The sequence below is a fragment of the Panthera leo genome, chromosome A1 (assembly GCF_018350215.1).
Source record: "Panthera leo isolate Ple1 chromosome A1, P.leo_Ple1_pat1.1, whole genome shotgun sequence".
In the NCBI taxonomy this organism is placed as follows: domain Eukaryota; kingdom Metazoa; phylum Chordata; class Mammalia; order Carnivora; family Felidae; genus Panthera; species Panthera leo.
Genome location: NC_056679.1, coordinates 15,446,424 through 15,465,670, shown reverse-complemented (window position 1 = coordinate 15,465,670; position 19,247 = coordinate 15,446,424). Strand labels below are relative to the sequence as shown.

General features: G+C 39.7%; 1 protein-coding gene across 4 annotated transcripts in view; it reads left to right on the top strand.

Annotated features, from left to right (window-relative positions):
- SMAD9 (SMAD family member 9) overlaps window positions 1-10,671 on the top strand; it is a 78,550-nt gene extending 67,879 nt beyond the window's left edge. For all 4 annotated transcript variants that reach the window (XM_042954449.1, XM_042954383.1, XM_042954330.1 and 1 more), the window contains 2 exons: window positions 317-573; window positions 7,089-10,671. In XM_042954449.1, the coding sequence (XP_042810383.1) occupies window positions 317-573; window positions 7,089-7,232 (401 nt within the window). In that variant the 3' untranslated portion in view covers window positions 7,233-10,671. The remainder of the gene's footprint in view (window positions 1-316; window positions 574-7,088) is intronic.
- Window positions 10,672-19,247: the final 8,576 nt, after the last annotated feature.

The following is a 19,247-nucleotide window of genomic DNA, read 5'->3' as shown; positions in this document are numbered from 1 at the left end:
CAAAATGAGTAAACATTAAAAAATAAATAAAAAATAATAGAGTGGATAGGCATGAGCACAAGATCGAGAGTGACAGAAGGAGGAGTACAGGAGAGTCTCCACAATCATTGTAAACATGGGTTGCCATCCACTTTTCAATGGAGTTGTGGGAAAAAACCCACAAGCGTGGAGGTCACGCTTCATACTGTGGTTGTGGTGATATTAAAATTAATTTCGCAACAGACCGTCACACACCTTGACGTTGCAATGAGAAGGGGATGGTGTTAATCCTGAACTACTGGTACTGCTGCTTGAGGACGCCATTTTTACCTTGTAGGCGTGCATTTATACTATGTTGGGGGAGAGGTGTATGCCGAGTGTGTGAGTGACAGCAGCATCTTCGTGCAGAGCCGGAACTGCAACTATCAGCATGGCTTCCACCCGGCCACCGTCTGCAAGATCCCCAGTGGCTGCAGTCTCAAGATCTTCAACAACCAGCTCTTTGCTCAGCTGCTGGCTCAGTCAGTTCACCACGGATTTGAAGTCGTCTATGAGTTAACTAAGATGTGCACTATCCGGATGAGCTTTGTTAAGGTAAAGGAGCGCTTGCTTCCACGTGTTAAGGTAGAAAGTGAAAAGCTAAATAAAACAAGCCAAAATGCATTCTTTGGGTGATGTGGTAGCTCTCTAGCCAGTTCAAGTAGACAGCGGGGTTTTTTGGAGCGTTTTTTGGAACTCTGTTCAGTTGTTTTTAGGAAGAGCTCCTCTATGAGTATCAACTCTCTTGTTTAGCAGTTACAAGAAGATTCTTAGACGTGTTAGTTTTTGGGGCGCCTGCGTGGCTCAGGTCGTTGAGCGTCCCACTTTGGCTCAGGTCATGATCTCATCGTTCGTGGGTTTGAGCCCCGCGTTGGGCTCTGTGCTGACAGCTCAGGGCCTGGAGCCTGCTTTGGATTCTGTGTCTCCCTCTCTATCTCTGTCCCTACCCTGCTTGTGCTCTCTGTCTCTCAAAAAGTAAAAAAAAGTAAATAAACATTTAAAAAATGATAGTTTTGAAAGAAGGACAAGTTAAGGTAGTTATCTGATTTTTTTTTTCATCTCTCAAATTGCTGCGCACTATTGTCTCTCAATAAATGTTGAATTTATCTGAATTAAGTAAACTAACTCTTAGGCCAACAGAGGAGATAATATTTATAACTAAGCTACACAATAAGCAGTACTGGTTCTAATACAAGCTAGTGTACAGTAAGTTGCTATTATAAAAGCATAAACAAATTGGGATAGAAATATTGTGGCGGGAATGATTAACTCAGAGATAAGTAGATGTTCTGTGTATGAGTATTCGTTGAATGTTTCTTGAATTAGGTCTTACTCATGTTGTTGTGAAGGTTGGAGAACTGAGGAAGTTACTTCGTGGGAAGGAAACACAGCTGGGTTTGCACCCTGATGCCAAATACTCCAGTGTCACCAGAGTGTCACCACCTGCTGTTTCATCTTGTACATCTGTACATCTTTCAGAGTACTGGTGAATAATTCTAATATTTCAAAATATGAGTGTGTTTATCACACTAACTGGGTATATGTGACATAGTTTTCACATTGTTGCATACCCATCCAAGAAATCAGTATGGTTTTTTCCAGGTTTTTTGGTTTGTTTTGTAAATGTTTATTTATTTTGAGAGAGAGGCAGGGGCAGGAAGAGAGGGAGAGAGAGAATCCCAAGCAGGATCCTCACTGTCAGAGGAGAACCCGACTCGGTGCTTGAACCCACAAACTGTGAGATCATGACCTGAGCCGAAATCAAGAGTGGGACACTTGACCTACTGGGCCACCCAGGTGTCCCATTTCAGGTGTTTTCAAAGTAAGATTTATTAATCCTTTAAAATTACCAGGAAAAATAGTTGTCCTATTTTTCTATAACTCTATTTTTATTGTATTTGTATTTTAGTAATTATTTTAAAAAACAACAATCAAGAATATTGTTTGCGATGGAAAAAATGGATTTTTGAAATTATTTCTTTCATGGTGACAAAGCAGTTTTATTCAAATTTACTGTTAAGTTTTAAAAGCATTTTTATACTGTAAAACAATTAGCAAATACCTGAAAATCTTTTCAGACGTTCTGATGCTTTAGAGCCAGCAGAGGGCATTAAATCGCCATGAACGTACAGTCCATTTTACTCTTAGTTGTTTTTTCCGGGTCCATGTTTTTAAAATTAGGATGAAATGCCAGTACATCAGAGGTAATTATTTCACTGTAGTATAAGTTTGCACAGAAATCTGATTGTCCTGAGATCAGCTAGATGTATCTCATAAAGCTATACAATTCACAGAAAACAGTTAAGTAATATTGCAAATATAACAACAGATGACTAGGTTAAAAGAAATTTAAATGTGTAAGGAAAAAATGTGTAAGTATGTGAGGTGATGGATGTTAACTAAGTTTGTTGTGGTGATCATCTCGCAATATATGCATATATCCAATCATCATGTTGTACACCTAAAACTAACACAGTGTATATCAATTGTAGGTCAACAAAACTGTGGGGGGCAGATAATACAAATAAAAATAATGTAAAATACTTTGTTAGTAATTACATATTGATTATGTATTAATATGATAATATCAGATATATTGTGTTGAATAAAACACATTATTAAAAATTTAAAAATATAAGAAATTAAAGAGGACTAAACACTGGTAGCTACCAATGAGGGGTGATGGGCTAGATCATCTTTAGCTCTGATTTTTACTGATTCTAGGACTCATCCAGTCAGTCAGTGAGATATTATTGAGCTCCTACCTTGTGCTGCAGCAGGCACTATTCTAGGCATTGGGATACATCAATGATTACTCAAAATCTCTGTCCTCATGGAATCAACATTCCAGTAGGGAGAGACAGGCAATAAACAACAGCTATAATAAAGAACTTGAATGGAAAGAGAAACATAGAGCAGGGTATGGAGAATTGGGAGTACTCGAGTACAGGGAGTTTGCAAATTTTAAAAAGGTGGGCAGAGTGGGCCTCTTTGGGGACTTGAAGGAGGTAAAGGAGTTAAATCATGTGGGTATCTGGAGGGGAAGCAGTAGACGCAGAGGGAAGGGCAAACCCTACAGCAAGAGCATGGCCTGACATTTGTAGGAACCAGGAGGCCAGGGTGCCTAGAGTGTGAGTGGGGAGCTGGGGGGTGAGATCAGAGCAGTGATAGGGAACCGGATCAGTGCTTTGGAAGCCACTGTAAGGATTTCACCTTTTACTCTAACAAGATGGGGAGCCCCTGAAGGGATTCGAGCAGAGGATTTCATGATCTGACTTATATATTTAAAGGATCACTATAGTCGCTGTGTGAATTGCAAATATCGTGTAAGCAAGAATGGAAGCAGAGAGACCAGCTAAGAGGCCATTGCACTGTTCAGTTGAGAGATGACCATCGCTCCCACTAGGAGTGTTATGGAAGAAGTTGTAAGAAGGGGAAGAATTCTGAGTTATGGAGGTGACTCTGTGTGAGTTCTGAGAAAGGAGGAGTTAGAAAGATGATCCCTCCACCCGGGACAGAGAAGATTTAGACACAAGATTAAAGAGTTCAGTTTTAGTGAGAGAAACTTTGCACTGACACACATCCCGGTGGAAGTGCTGAACAGACAGTTGGAGGTATGAGTCAGGATTTAGGGAGAGAGGGCTGGGCTGCAGATGTCAATGTAGGAATTGTCAGCATATGCACGGTATCTGTCCATGAGCCCAAGTGGAATTGCCAGTTGTTTGAGTTTAACCGAGAAGATCAGGGGTCCTAGGACAGGGCCCTGGGACACTTCCACTTTAAAAGAGGAAGAACCAGCAAAGAAAACTGAGAAAGATTAACCAATGTAGAAGTAAAACCAAGAAAGTAAGGTGCTCTTTAAACCAAAAGAAGAAAGTATATTGAGGAGGAGAGAGGACAAACCAAATCACATGCTGCCCGAGTGACATGAAGACTGAGAGCTGGTCATTAATTTTAGCATGTAAAGGGTTTTTTTTAATCTTTTTTTTTCATGTTTATTAATTTATTTTGAGAGACAGAAAAAGAGTGAGCTGGGAGGGGCAGAGAGGCTCCAAGCTGTCAGCACAGAGCCTGATGCAGGGCTTGATCCCACGACTGTGAGATCATGACCTGAGCCACAATCAAGAGTCAGACGCTTAACTGACTGAGCCAACCACGTGCCCCATTTTTTTTTTTAATCTTAACAGGAATAGTTTTGTTGAAGGCTGGGGTTGAAATGCTGATCAGAATGGAATTAAGAGAGAACGGAAGGAGAGGAATTGGTACAGCCAGTTCAGACAGCTCAAAAGGGGGTCAAAGGCATAGGGCAGTAAGTGGTGGGAGTGGTTAGGGCCAAGAGAAGTATGTTGAAGATGGGAGATATTTCATCATATTCCTATGTTGATAGGAATGATCCAGCAGAAAACAAAATATTATAGGAGAGAATGGGGAGATTTCCTGGAATGAGTCTTTGGGAAGGCATTTGAGTCTTCTGCACAACTGTATGGACTGGCTTATTTGGAAACACAGATAATCTGTGGTGAGAGGTAGAAAGGCTGAGTATGTTCGTGCAAGTGCTGTGGAAACCCTTCTGATTGCTTCATTCTGGTTAAAATAAGAAAGAAGATAGTCATTCTCAAGTAGACGGGGGAGTAGGTATTAGAGGTTGTAGGAAAAAGGACAAGAGTGAGCAGTCATTTGGGGGTGTGGGAGGTAGTGGGAGAGCACAGGGATTGGGGGAGTGTCATTTGATTGCCAGGTGGCATCACAGGGGCACTTGAGGCTTGTGGTCTCGAATGTAAAGTGTGATCAGGCAGCATGGTTGTTTTGAAATCCAAGTTTTTTTAAACTACAGTAATCACTGTTCCCAATAAGAGTAATTTGTGATCTCTCTTCATTTTTAAAAAATAACTTTTTACTGGTATATAACATCTAGAGAAAAAATACACAAATTTATTTTTTCTTTATTTTTATTATCTTTCCTATGAATGGTAATAAGTGGGAAATTGCCAAAAAGCGAGCCAATAAAGAGAGAGAGGAGAAACAGGCTTTTTAACCAACCCTTGAATCATCAAGAACACCCTCAGTTCTCTCTTTACAGTTTTCAGATCCAGTCACTGGTCTGCAGTGAGCATCTGTTTTGTGCAAAACACTGTGTTCAGCAGTAAGGGGTGGCACATAAGGTCAGGCTCCTTCCCTTGTGGAAGAGAAAATGATTTGCCGGTGTTTCTGACATGACTAGAGACCAGACCATCTCTAGGTCTGTGTATTTAGTTGTGAGCCTAGAGGTGATCTTTGATTTGGACTCATCTTAGGGTGTCTGGCTGATGCAGAAGTTGTTCTGTACTTACAGGAAGGTCGAGTGCACATTCTCTCAGGTGTCAGGAGCGGCTCTGGTGTGTGGGCTCTGTGTGCACTGAGGCCTGTCTGTCTCACACCTCTGCAGGCTGACCATAAAGTCTGGCACCGTTACTCTTGGCTCTAGTTTTTTTTAAATATAATTTATTGTCAAGTTGGCTAACATACAGTGTATAAAATGTGCTCTTGGCTTGGGGAATAGATTCCTGTGATTCATCACTTCCATGCAACATCCAGCGCTCATCCCAGCAGGTGCCCTCCTCAATGCCCATCACCCATTTTCCCCTCTCCACAGCACCCCACATCAACCCTCAGTTTGTTCTCTGTATTTAACTGTCTCTTATGGTTTGTGTCCCTCACTCTCTGTAACTATTTTTTCCCCTTCCCTTCCCCCATGGTCTTCTGTTAAGTTTCTCAAGTTTCATATATGAGTGAAAACATATGATATGAAAACATATGTCTTTCTCTGACTGACTTATTTTACTTAGCATAGTACCCTCCAGTTCCATCCACATTGCTGCAAATGGCAGGATTTCATTCTTTCTCATTGTCAAATAGTATTCCATTATTGTCAAATTGGTTTCCATACAACACCCAGTGCTCATCCCAAAAGATGCCCTCCTCAATACCCATCACCCACCTTCCCCTCCCTCCCACCCCCCATCAACCCTCAGTTTGTTCTCAGTTTTTAACAGTCTCTTATGCTTTGGCTCTCTCCCACTCTAACCTCTTTTTTTTTTTTTTCCTTCCCCTCCCCCATGGGTTTCTGTTAAGTTTCTCAGGATCCACATAAGAGTGAAACCATATGGTATCTGTCTTTCTCTGTATGGCTTATTTCACTTAGCATCACACTCTCCAGTTCCATCCACGTTGCTACAAAAGGCCATATTTCATTCTTTCTCATTGCCAAGTAGTATTCCATTGTGTATATAAACCACAATTTCTTTATCCATTCATCAGTTGATGGACATTTAGGCTCTTTCCATAATTTGGCTATTGTTGAGAGTGCTGCTATAAACATTGGGGTACAAGTGCCCCTATGCATCAGTACTCCTGTATTCCTTGGGTAAATTCCTAGCAGTGCTACTGCTGGGTCATAGGGTAGGTCTATTTTTAATTTTCTGAGGAACCTCCACACTGCTTTCCAGAGCGGCTGCACCAATTTGCATTCCCACCAACAGTGCAAGAGGGTTCCCGTTTCTCCACATCCTCTCCAGCATCTATAGTCTCCTGATTTGTTCATTTTGGCCACTCTGACTGGCGTGAGGTGATATCTGAGTGTGGTTTTGATTTGTATTTCCCTGATGAGGAGCGACATTGAACATCTTTTCATGTGCCTGTTGGCCATCCGGATGTCTTCTTTAGAGAAGTGTCTATTCATGTTTTCTGCCCATTTCTTCACTGAGTTATTTGTTTTTCGGGTTAAACCACATCTTCTTTATCCATTCGTCAGTCGATGGATATTTGGGCTCTTTCCATAATTTGGCTATTGTTGAAAGTGCTGCTATAAACATTGGGGGTACAAGTGCCCCTATGAATCAGCACTCCTGTATCCTTTGGATAAATTCCTAGTAGTGCTATTGCTGGGTCATAGGGTAGTTCTATTTTTAAGTTTTTGAGGAACCTCCACACTGTTTTCCAGAGCGGCTGCACCAGTTTGCATTCCCACCAACAGTACATGAGGGTTCCCATTTCTCCACATCCTCACTCTTGGCTCTCTTCTTGCTTTACAGGGCTGGGGAGCTGAGTATCATCGCCAAGATGTCACGAGCACCCCCTGCTGGATTGAGATTCATCTTCATGGACCACTGCAGTGGTTGGACAAAGTTCTGACTCAGATGGGCTCTCCACATAACCCGATCTCTTCGGTGTCTTAACAGTCAGTCATGACTTCGTCGACATTTCTAGAGCATAGATGTTATTGCAGGCAGTGGCTTATACCATTTCAGATTTGCAACTAACTGAAGTTTCCAAGTACATATGTAAATACATATAATATATACCATTCATATTTTTTATCACCAATTGTTTTGTGCTTTCTAGTTACACCTGATGCCAGTACAACGTGATTAGAAAAGCAGGTTTTTCGTGCCTGTGCTATAATAATAGGAAGCAGCTTCTTTTGTGGGCTGGGCGGTAACAAATGAAGGCAAATGTGTCAATAGTATTTGAAAAGTGCTGGCAGAATAAAAGGCAGCTTTAGTCAGCCGTGTCATTATAAGGCATGTTGGGTGGCCTACCAGAAAAATATCAAAACTGTTTATATATTAAGAGTCAGGGTACTAGCAGCACTAGAGAAATAACACTTTCAGACAAAAGAAAGCAGTCAAACCCGTATAATTTAAACAATCTCACTTTTAGTGTTATCGGCAAGGAAAAAAAAAAAACAGACCAAGCTTGTAAATCAGTTATGTAAGATAAATCACATAAATTATTTTATTTCTCAAGTTGAAATACCTATAGCTGGATGATTGTGCTGATATTAATGGTACATTTGAAACAAATTTAAACTGTGATTGGAAAAGAAACTGTGAAGCTGGGAGCCACGTTGCCTCATAATCTACCACTGAAAAAAATCCAGAATGAGTCTAATGCATGAAAAGGTTAATATGAAAATAGCAAGAATTGAGCATTATTCCCAAACTGCAAAACAAGACCAGAACTTAGTCCAAGAATCAGCCAGGGAGGCACTTGCTCTCCATGTAGGGAATCGGGTCCCTGAATTTTCCTGGTTTCTCAAGTCAGGCAGCCTGGCCGCCTTTGGAGTCCACACAGTGAGCTAGAGGACCATGTGTGCAAATCCTGAGTGGAGAAGAAGGAGTAAAATAAGAGGGTTGGACAAAAGCATCCTCTGTTTACTTACACCTTCTCATATTCCCATTAAAAGGCTCATGGCGAGGGCAGTCCTTTTGCCACATTTTCCCTACACGTTGGCAGATGCTATTTACAGATGACTAAAACAGTGGTGAAGCCTTTGAGAAAATCTGGACACATTGCTGGGATGAAGTTTATGAGTTATTTAACTTAGTGTCTTGATCTGCTGGTCGCATCTGGTAGCCTCTTACAAAGCTGAAACCTCATACCTGGAAATAACTTCACAGATAGAATGATAACTTCATAATCCTTATAATCTCTGGGGAACAGCGGTACCGAAGAGTGGGACACTTAAAATATATATATGGTATTAAAAGCCCATTCTTAGTTACTCTTGGATGGTAAAGAGAGGAAAATTCCCCACATTTCTAGGTACTTTCATATATATATATATAATATATATATATATATATATATATATTATATATATATATACAATTCCCACCCACTAAACACTGCACTGCTTCGAAAAATATTTCACACCCTCTTAAAAATGTATAATTTAAGAAGGTAATTATGCTTGTAACAGACGGTACTTCAGTAATCCAAGAGGCTTCTTCATTTATACATTCTATCTCAAGTCTTTTTAGCATTAGCACACAGTAGTTGCTTATCATTAAATTGTATTCAAGGTAGAAATGATCCTGTGAAAAAGATACGAGTGAGTTCCTACTGTCACCTCTTGTAAGCACTAGTGTTATCTAATAGAAACTTTCATATATGCAACAGAAAATAGTACATTCTACGTTAAAATTAGGTGGTCCATTTAGTGTTTAGAAAACCCTGTAGTTCATTGGTTCATCACCTATGTATTGTGCAACCTGTATGTGCTGGGTACAGTGTTAGGTACTGTGGAATCCAGTGTAAACCAGAGACAGCCCCAGACTCTGGAGCTGAGAGTCTATTAGGAAACCTGTGTAGACATCTTCATGTATTTTAACTTTTAAAACAAAACAAAACCTGCGATCGTTTTTGTTTTCTTTTTGCTTAAAAAAAAATACAACTGATGATTTCTTAATTATCTCTATTTTGAAACTTACTTTCCTTCTCTTCTGAGCAATCAGGTAAGGGGTGAAGTCTTCCTGGGATAAATGCTACTTTTCTTCAGTGCTTCGAAGTTGTTTGTTTTCTCTTACTTCCCTATTTTCCAGTTTTCCCCCATTTCTTTCCTCAGAAGAGGCATTAATATGGTGAGTCTTCCTCATATGAGTACTGTTCCATGAAATTTTGGTACACATGGATTTTGCTCCAGACATTTAACATAACTTTCTTGATCTCTTCACAAGTGCTCAAACTCATCCTCTGGTAACGTTATACCTTTGCAGAATTAATCGTAACCGGTTGCTTATAAGTTACATTTAAAAAAAATAAACAAACCTGGATTTTCATGCAGCTTTGGGAAACCAGGATGAAATACTCCACAGAGCCTGTGTTATTCCTTTGAAGAAAACACTTGATTAAAGTGGTACATTTGCATCATCACCAGTCATGTCTCACCAAAAGCCCGTATTAGGATGCGAGTGAAATGCAGAAGAGTTAACCCTTCAGTCGCTCTGACAGTCACATTCTCATTGGCCTTTTAATGTTTCTGTTGGCAACAGTTAGCCGAAGTTGTAATGCATCGTTTGCTTTCAGACTTCCACATTTGCTATTTAACATTTGTCCCTTGAGATGGACAATCCAGAAAAAATTTAAGAGCATTCTTTCAGAGGATAACTCGCAAAGTGGACATGCTAAGCCATTTTAAGACGTAGCAATGCCAAACATATTTAATGTTGCCATGGACAAGGGTCGTGCAATAGAGAACAACAACGATGTGGCCTGCTCTTAAGACCCAGAACATTTGTTGTGTTGTTCAAGCCCATTGTTTCTGGGTTTTTTTTTTCCTGTTAAAAAATGGAGATGTGAGAAATTTGTTTTAGTTAGATGATATTTTACTATATGCCAGTGCTTTGGAAGTATAAAGATAACCACTTTTCAACATATTTACCTTTTTTTTTTTTTAACACTCTGTATAAATCAGGAAAAGTTGAACAACAACCTAGCACTGGCACTCAGAATCCCCTTTTCATTGTCTTCTAAGGGATTAGGAGCAACAACAAAAGTTTCTTATAAATATCACCTGCTAGACTTTAAGCACCTGCTTAACTTTGAATGTGTCCCTGATACTTGGCATATATACTCAACAACTAAAGAAAAAAATAATATGCATTCCAAATTTGTCTTCCCCGTTATGATTTAGCAGTTGAACTGTATGACAAGACTAGGGGATCCTGGCATAATCTATATTAAGTTCAAATTAATGTAACACAAACCAACAAAAAAAGGAACTACTTCTATTTACGTAATGCTTTTGATCATAATATCTAGGCTCCAGTTATCCTTCAAATGCACACTTATACTGTTACCTGATTGTTTATAATAAACACTACTGTACCTATATGTTTTTGGCTCGTTTTTCCCTACAAACATCACAAAAGGGTCACTGTGTGTGGATCCATAAGATGATCTTAAGCCATCTTGTTTTGAAAATGAGATGTTTTTAAAATACAACATGTTATAAGAGAAATTAGGTAATGGTTTTGAATTAAATATCTTCAGATAACTGGCATGAAATATAGAATCTTGAAGATACTTTGTAGTAATTTGAGAGAAGATATACATAATTGCTTTTTTTCTGGATCGCGGCAAATATTAAGTGATATTACGGTATATAGGAAATAACTATATTATTGTAAACATCTGTTCATTGATCAAGAAGGTGCTAAAGATGGCTAGTGAGGAAAAACTAAGATAAAATCCAGGAGGAAATTCTCAACTCCCTCCATTTCCTTCTAGTCTTAAAATGGAAGGGCGGGGTGGTGGGGGGGGGGGCGGGAAATATATAAATCTTTCAAGAAATTTCGCTTAGCCTTCTTATATCCTTGATCAAGGTTTTTTCCTTCTTTAATTTTTTAAGAAATGCCCTACTTATTCAAAAAGAGGTATTTGTGGACTTGCAAACTATAAACAGATGAAAGACAGACTATTCTGGGGATTATGAGACCTCCAGTTTAAGCTGTGAGTTTATAGAGGACAGTGATTGTATCATGTCTGCTTTTGCATCCTCATGGTTCTCGACCCTGTTCCTGTATCAAATATTTGGTATTGACATTTCAAACACTAACTAGTCAGATTTTTTTACATATACCATGGCATAGACATATAATACTGTCTGTAAACGTTAGCCTGTCTTAGAGGGGTGATATTTTCATCATCTGAGAAACCTCTGCATATTTATTTACCAGATCATTCTTATGTGCCAGCCACTGTAGATGCAATGACAAACAGCACAGTTTCTGCCTTTAAAGGAATTTACCAGTTTGTGGAGGAAGATGAACAAGTACACCAAATGAGGTCAGTGCACCATCAGTTGTGACAGGCTTCTGGGGAACCAAGCAATGACATCTCCATCAGGCCCTAGGTGGGTACCTACCTGGGAAGGCTTCTGGGCCAATCCAACTTGACTTCCTTCCCATCAGTTCCCTTAGTAAGTCATCCAAGACCTTCCCAAGCCAGGTTGGATGTCTCTTCTCTGTGCCACCATCATAGTTGTGTTCACCAGTGGTCAGTTATTAATTCCTGCACCACACCGTTTACTTGTCCAACTTTCTGCTGGACTGGGAGCTCTTTAAGGGCAAGGATTGTATCTCTTCATGTTCATCATTATCTAGCTATTGTTTAGAAAGACCTTTCAAGTTTACATTGTAAAGGCAAAAATGTTTCCAGTTCTTTTTGTTTTTATTTTTTAATATTTATTTTTGAGAGCGAGAGAGCAAGTGAGCACAAGAGGGGGAGGGGCAGAGAGAAAGAGAGACACAGAGGATCTGAAACGGGCTCTGTGCTGACATCTGCGAGCCCGACACAGGGCTTGAACTCACTAACTGCAAGATCATGACCTGAGCTGAAGTCGGATGCTTCACCCACTGAGCCACCCAGGCACCCCTCCAGTTCTTCCTTTTAAAAATCAGCAAGTATTTCATTTCTCCTCTTTGAAATAATTGCAAGCCTCCAATTGCATGTCCAGTGACCACGTTGCCAGCTGGTGGGCATGCGAGGAGGCTCACGATTTGGTTTGGAAATAGACATTCAGCCGCACTGCAGTAGCAAAGAAAGGTAGTTTTGACAGTTAAACAGTTATAATTGTTTTTATCTCAAGCATTTATTTTTAAAATGTGAATTTCAGTAAAATTTCAGTAAAGATTAGAAAGAAGCACAAGGAATTCTGATGTTGCAGCCAAGAGTTGCAACTGCTCAACTCTGCCATTGGAGGGCAAAGGCAGCTATAATATTATCTCAATGATGAGCATGGCTGGGCTCCAATAAAATTTTATGGACACTGAAATTTGAATTTCAGTACTTCCACATGTCATGAAACTTTTTCCTTTTGATCTTTCAACTATTTAAAAATGTGAAAACTACTCTTTGCCTGCTGCAGTACAAAAATAGGCTGTGGGTTGGTTTTGGCCCAGGGCAGGGTGTCAGTTTGCTCAATGCTCCTTGGAGGATTGTGAGACCACGCTGAGTGTTGCAGTCACAGCCTTGCTGCCATCTGAATGCAGTCCCATGAGATACCTCAGACCCAACCACCAGAACCCCTCAGCTGAGCTCAGCCAACCCACCGCATGCGAGCAATGACAACAAAAAGGTGGTTAATTTAAGCTTTGAGGGTGGTGTGTTGGATAACTGAAGCAGTGGTCATAACCATCATTCTTAGGTTCGCAATGTTGATGAAACTTTGTCTTGGATTCATCAGGAGGCTTCAGGTGAAAGCGGCTTCTTCTCACAAAGTGCAGGCATGGCTGTTTGAAAGCACCTGTAATTTATTACTGAGTAGTTGCTACTTTGGTTCTGATCAGTATCCTGGCTCGAGTCGCTTTGACAGTGCATCAGCTATTTAAGAGATCTCTGTTCAAAGTCCTCGCTTCTCTCCTAGACTACGTGGGAAGACTTGCTGTTTTGGTTGCTAGAAATAGAACAATCAATTCCTGCCTCCAATTATTAATAGCAGAGGTGAGCTATGACATTTCCCTGCAAGGGTACAGTGTAGACAGGCAGGGCTGGCTTCTGAGGACACTGCTGTTCCTGCTGCTGCTGCGATGGCACAGTCACTGTGCTGATCCCAGCATCTGACCTTCACTTTGCATCTAGAAGAGTTCAGGTAGGGCCTGGTGCTTGCTGGTCAGAAGGCACCTGCCTTCCTCTCCACAGTGAGCACCTGAGTGTTTGCTCCTTGTCAGTTCTAAGTTCTCATACTCGTTCAGAATGGACGATGCCTGGCCTGGGCAGGGGCTGTAGTCATCTTCCAGTTGCAAACAAAGCCGGAAGTGTTCAAGAAATGAGATATTGGATGGACTTTATACCCTATTTACAGGTAGCAAGTATCTGGGACTAGTGAGCCAAGGGCAATTTTGATTGTTGCCGGCACAAAAGAGGTAAACGAGAAATGGAAGAGACCTAGGAAACACAGCAAAATATCATTTCGCTGTAAGGAGGAGAAAACAGTACCTCAATATGAATGGAATGCTTGGCTTTTCTCATTCAGGCACATAGTTGGATACAAGGGCCAAAGCATTAGCACAAAAGGTAGAGTGTCCATGCCATGAAGTCTCTTTTAGAAAAAAAAGGCCAGCTTTGCAAGTGTAGTCCAGGAGCCTGGAAACAAGGGTCTCTGAGCACTGCCCTGCTAGAAGCAAACTTAAGTTTTCACAGTGGCAGACGACTTTTGGTCATCTTAGAAGGATACTGATTTCTCAAGACTCAGGTTCCCTCACTTTCTGAAGGAAATAATGCTGTCACAGTTATACTCACAATCCCCCCTCAGATGATTTTTTTTTAATGTTTATTATGAAAGGGGGGGCGGCAGAGAGAGGGAGAGAGAGAATCCCAAGCAGGTTCCACGCTGTCAGTGCAGAGCCTGATGCGGGCTCAATCCCACAAACTGTGAGATCATGACCTGAGCCAAAATCAAGAGTCTGAGCCACCCAGGTGCCCCAACCACCTCAGATGATTCTAATCAACATCATGGGAAAGTTCAGGTATGTATGTGTATTTTTATATAATTATAATAAGTAGTAATATATTTTTGTGCAAATGTTTAATATCAATGTAATATTATTAATGTACCCTGTTTGTTATTAGATTTTCAAAGGCAACTGATATAAAATCTTTTTAGTGTTGACTTTGGTCTCCAACTTGAGGACAGTAAATGATATAAGGTGCAATTGTAAGAGAGGAAAACAGAAAATCTCACTAGTCATAACTTCTTTTGTGGTTTTTCAACCAGAAAAGGTTGCATGTGATTCTGTATCATTAGGGTAAACTTACGAAGAGGAAAGATTTATTTGCTGCAGTATATGATAACCAAAACTGTTCGTCTCCATGCTTACAAATGGTTATGTGGAGGGAAAGTAATATATGTGAGGATAATAGAGGAAAGGAGCCTGTGTCCTGCATAGGAGATGAGATCAACTCATCTAATTACAAACAGTTCAAATACCTTCACATTTTGAAGTAGTTTTTAAAAAACATTTGTTAACTTTCAACTCAATGAAAGCAATATTTTAATCAGACTTTTTTTCTGTAATGAGGCAGTTCAGCCCATTAAAATAAATTGATGTCTGAACACAGGCAAATGTATGTGTCATTCAGCAGCGTCTGTTGTCATGCTAATATTAATTTTCAAAGCTAAAGAAAAGGAGAAGTTGAAGGAGTCACAATGATAAAAAAGAATACTAAATTGTCCGTGTCAATTAGTTACACAAAATAAATTAGGACTATTTGACAAAACTTGTATTAATTATGTTTTCTAATTCTAGAAAAAGAAATAGGATACTATAAATCAACAGTCATTTTAAAGATCCCAAATTGGATCTTTTAAACCAACATTAGAAACCCAAAAGCCACAAAAGAAATGTCAGATCTGTTGAAATATACAAAAATGGAAAGCTTGTGTGGCAAAAATTACCATTAAAGGAATAAATAGGCATATTTTAGTTTAGCAAAAAAAAAAAAGAAAAAAAGAAGAAGAATAAAAATGACAGGGTTAATTTTTATAATATTCACCAGACTTTTTACACCTTGAATAGAAAAAGGAAGCCTAATGAAAAAATAGACAAAGGATATCACTAGGCAATTCATAGAGAAGCAAGTCTAAATAACCAACAAGCATATATGAAAAGGTACTCAAATTTTCTACTATTCAGGGAAATGCTAGTACATGTAACAATTACCAGTACATATCTTTTCAGAAAGAGTTAAAAAAGAATAATAATTCCTGCTGGCAAATACAAGAAAAGAAATTCTCCTTTATTTCTGGTAGACATTTGCAGTTAGTAGAGTGTTTTTTTTCTGGGGGAGGGGGCGAGGGAAATATAATAATATCTAGAGAAAACACATATCTATATATTTCCCTCCATCTGACAATCCCATTTATGAGAATCTATTCCAAGGCCATTGAACCACCGGTACATACCAGTATGTAAGGATACATGCCAGGGATGCAACATTGTCCATAGGGATAGGAAACTGGACACCAGGTGAATGCCATCAGCAGTGGAATGATAGAATGTGATGATACATTGCTGTCATGAGATGCCCTGCAGCCATCTAAAGCAATGAATCAGAGCTATAGAAATGACTCAGGGGGACTTCTATCTACATGGTTCTAGAGCATAAAAAAGTAATATATGATGTGAATGATATGCCTACATTTTTATGTAACTGATGGTTGCTATAGGTGTACATATGCGTGTTTAAAATTTATAAAACAAAACAAAACAAAAAAACACCACATGCTAGGTTGTTGAGTTAGTTTATATGGAAGTTGAGCAGTGCATGGAAGACTGAGGGTGGGGAACCAAAAAATGGAACAAGAGGGAAAACCTAAGCCCCAAATCCTCAGTATACATAATATGATTACATTGATGTATTTATATAAAATTATGTATGTGTGTGCATACAGAAATGTAAAAATTAGCATGTATTGAAGTGCCTACCTTGTTTGAAAGCAGACATTTAAAAGTGTTAGCTTCTCCTTCAGCAACAACATGCTACTGTGGACAGAGCATCATTTTTGGAGACAAGATTTAAGTTCAAATCTTGGCTCTGCGTCCAACAGTTGGACTTGTTTTATAAGTCACTTCTCTTGAGTTTCTTTCCTTATCCAAAAACAAGAGACAATACTTGCCATGTTCTGATGTTCCAATGAATTAACACATGGAAGTATTTCTTAAAAGTAATATAATTAGGGTGTAAATAATTTTTTTAAGCTTCTAAAACTCAAGGGGTTACTGTACAAAGGCTCTATTATGATAGCGCACCCATTGTCAAATGTAAAGTCTGTGTTCCAACAGCACTGGCCTCACCATGATTACGTACGTGGCTCACACTACTTACAATAGCGTGCAGTAACTTGGAATCAGAAGGCCTGGATTTAAATCCTGCTAGTTGTGCAATCTTGAGCAAGGGACAACCTCTGCAAGCTTGCTTCCTCATCTATAAAATAACCATTGTGAGGGGTGCCTGGGTGGCCTAGTCGGTTGAGTGTGGGACTTCAGCTTGGGTCATGATCTAGCGGTTTGTGGGTTTCAGCCCCACATTGGGCTCTGTGCTGGACGGCTTGGGGCCTGGAGCCTGGAGCCTGCTTCTGAGTCTCCCTCCCCAACCCCTCGTACTCTCTCTCTCTCAAAAATAAAGATTAAAAACATTTTTTTAAATAACCGTTGTGAGCACACTACAGTATTGTTGTAAGGATCAAGTAAGTAGGCAGAGTTGTTTTTGAAACTTAGAAAATGCTAGAGAATTGGTATCATTCTGACATGCTGTCTTCAGATTATAATCTACTTTCTTCATGCACCTCCAGGAGGGAAGTTTACATCCGGACTTCAGAATGGATGTTAGGAAACTGCACTATAAATAAGTGCTACGTATATGGAAATAAAGATTAGTAAAAATATTCTCCCTATAAACTGAAATAGGAAGCAAAGGAAAAAGCATTTTCATTTCAGTTTGTAATAAGAAAAACATTTTTGGGGCACCTGAGTGGCTTAGTCCATTTGAGCATCCAACTCTTGATTTTGGCTAAGTTCATGATCTCACTGTTGTGGGATTGAGCCCCACATTGGGCTCTGTGCGGAGCATGGAGCCTGCTTAAGATTCTCTCTCTCTCTCTCTCTCTCTCTCTCTCTCTCTCTATCTCTCTCTCTCTCTCTCTCTCTCCCCCATGCCCTGCTTGCACTCTCTTAAAAAAAAAAAAAAAAAAAAAAAGTAAAACATTTTTGAAAAGGTCATACACGCACTAGTAAAAATTCAAGCAGTACAAATGATTATTTTGATGAAAGATGGTCTCCTAACCACTGAACCCCCCATTCTGCTACTCCACACCATCAGTGCCCCAGTTTTCCTTTATGGAAGTAACTCCCAGTTTTGTATACAAGCTTGTATGTGTGTATAAATATATATAATTTTTGGTAAGATTAGTTAGAACCCTTTTGTATTTGCCTACTCATAATAAAGTCTTTGACTATAGACGACTTATAATTAAAAAAAAAAATTTTTTTTTGATGTATGTTTATTTGTGAGAGAGAGAGAGTGCAAGCAGGGCACTAAGAGGCAGATAGAGGGGAGACACACAATCCAAGCAGGTTCAGGCTCCAAGCTGTCAGCACAGAGCCTGACACGGGGCTTGAACTCATAGACCGCAAGATCATGACCTGAGATGAAGTTGGATGCTTAACCAACTGAGCCACCCAGGCGCCCATGATAATTTTTGACCAATATGACCTTTGACCGTTCTTTTGAGGGCTATCTGGTTGGTTGTCTTCTTTTTCTCCACAGTTCGGGTTAACTACTTCTGAAGCAAGATATCTATTTTACAGTTTTTTTCTTTTATGATCACTTTCTTAGCAAGTTTTTGCAATACTCTAGAGCTGCTGGTTGATGAACTGAAGTAAATCACTCTGTTTCTCCCTGAGTGAGCCCTCCTGGAGTGACATTTGTCATTAAATCTTACAGGCTTGTTTATCCATCCCTCTGAATCACACTCCTAGTGGAAGCCTGGGAATGGTGTTGCAGCTAATGATTTCAAAGAGCTTGATTCACTGAAACATGCTGTTACAGAGCATAACAGCACTGGGGCTGTCACTAATCCATCGTGGTGCATACCACTAGTTTCCTAGCTTACGTATCTTGTGCTCTCTCATTCTTCTGACATTTGGCTCTGCAATCTCACAGAAAACCCCATTCTTTGTTGCCCTCATTTCTCCTCTGCTCAGCCTGAACTCTATCTTGTTACTGAAAGCACTCCCTCAAAAGTATCCTAACTTCCTTGTCCTCCTCTTCCACTAAATCAATCTGAGATCAAGCCTGTAATACGTGTTTTTCCTACCATGACAGCTGGACTGCAGAACGCCATTAGATTCCTGGCTTCCAGGATTCCAAATCTTTATTCAGCAATCCTTTTACCCATAGTATTATTTAGGATATGGTTTGGCTGGATGTAACAGAGACATCATAATAATCATGGCAGACACAGGATATTCCATTTCTTTCACGTAGTCATCCAAAAACAAGAGGTTTCAGGCTAGGGTGGTGGCTCTGCTCCTCCACATGGATGGAGGCCATCTAAGGAGGGTCCTTCTATCTTGTTCCTTTATCCCCAGTGAATTAACCTCATTTGGCCTACAGGTGATCTGCTGCTTTGTCCACATTTAACGAAAGATGGAGGAAGGAAAGTGGGCTGTCTGCTTTCTTTCAGGGCACTAACTGGACATTGCATACATCATTCTGCTTCTACTTTCTTGGCCAGAATTTACTCACATGCAAGAGCAGCTGATAAATAGTCTTAAAAAGGAAAAACTTAAAAAGATTGAAATACAATATACTGAAAAACATAAAAATCATGTGAATATGACGTATATGTATATAAAACGTATAGCTTGCTTAACTTTCATTAACAGAACACACTTGCATGCCCAGCA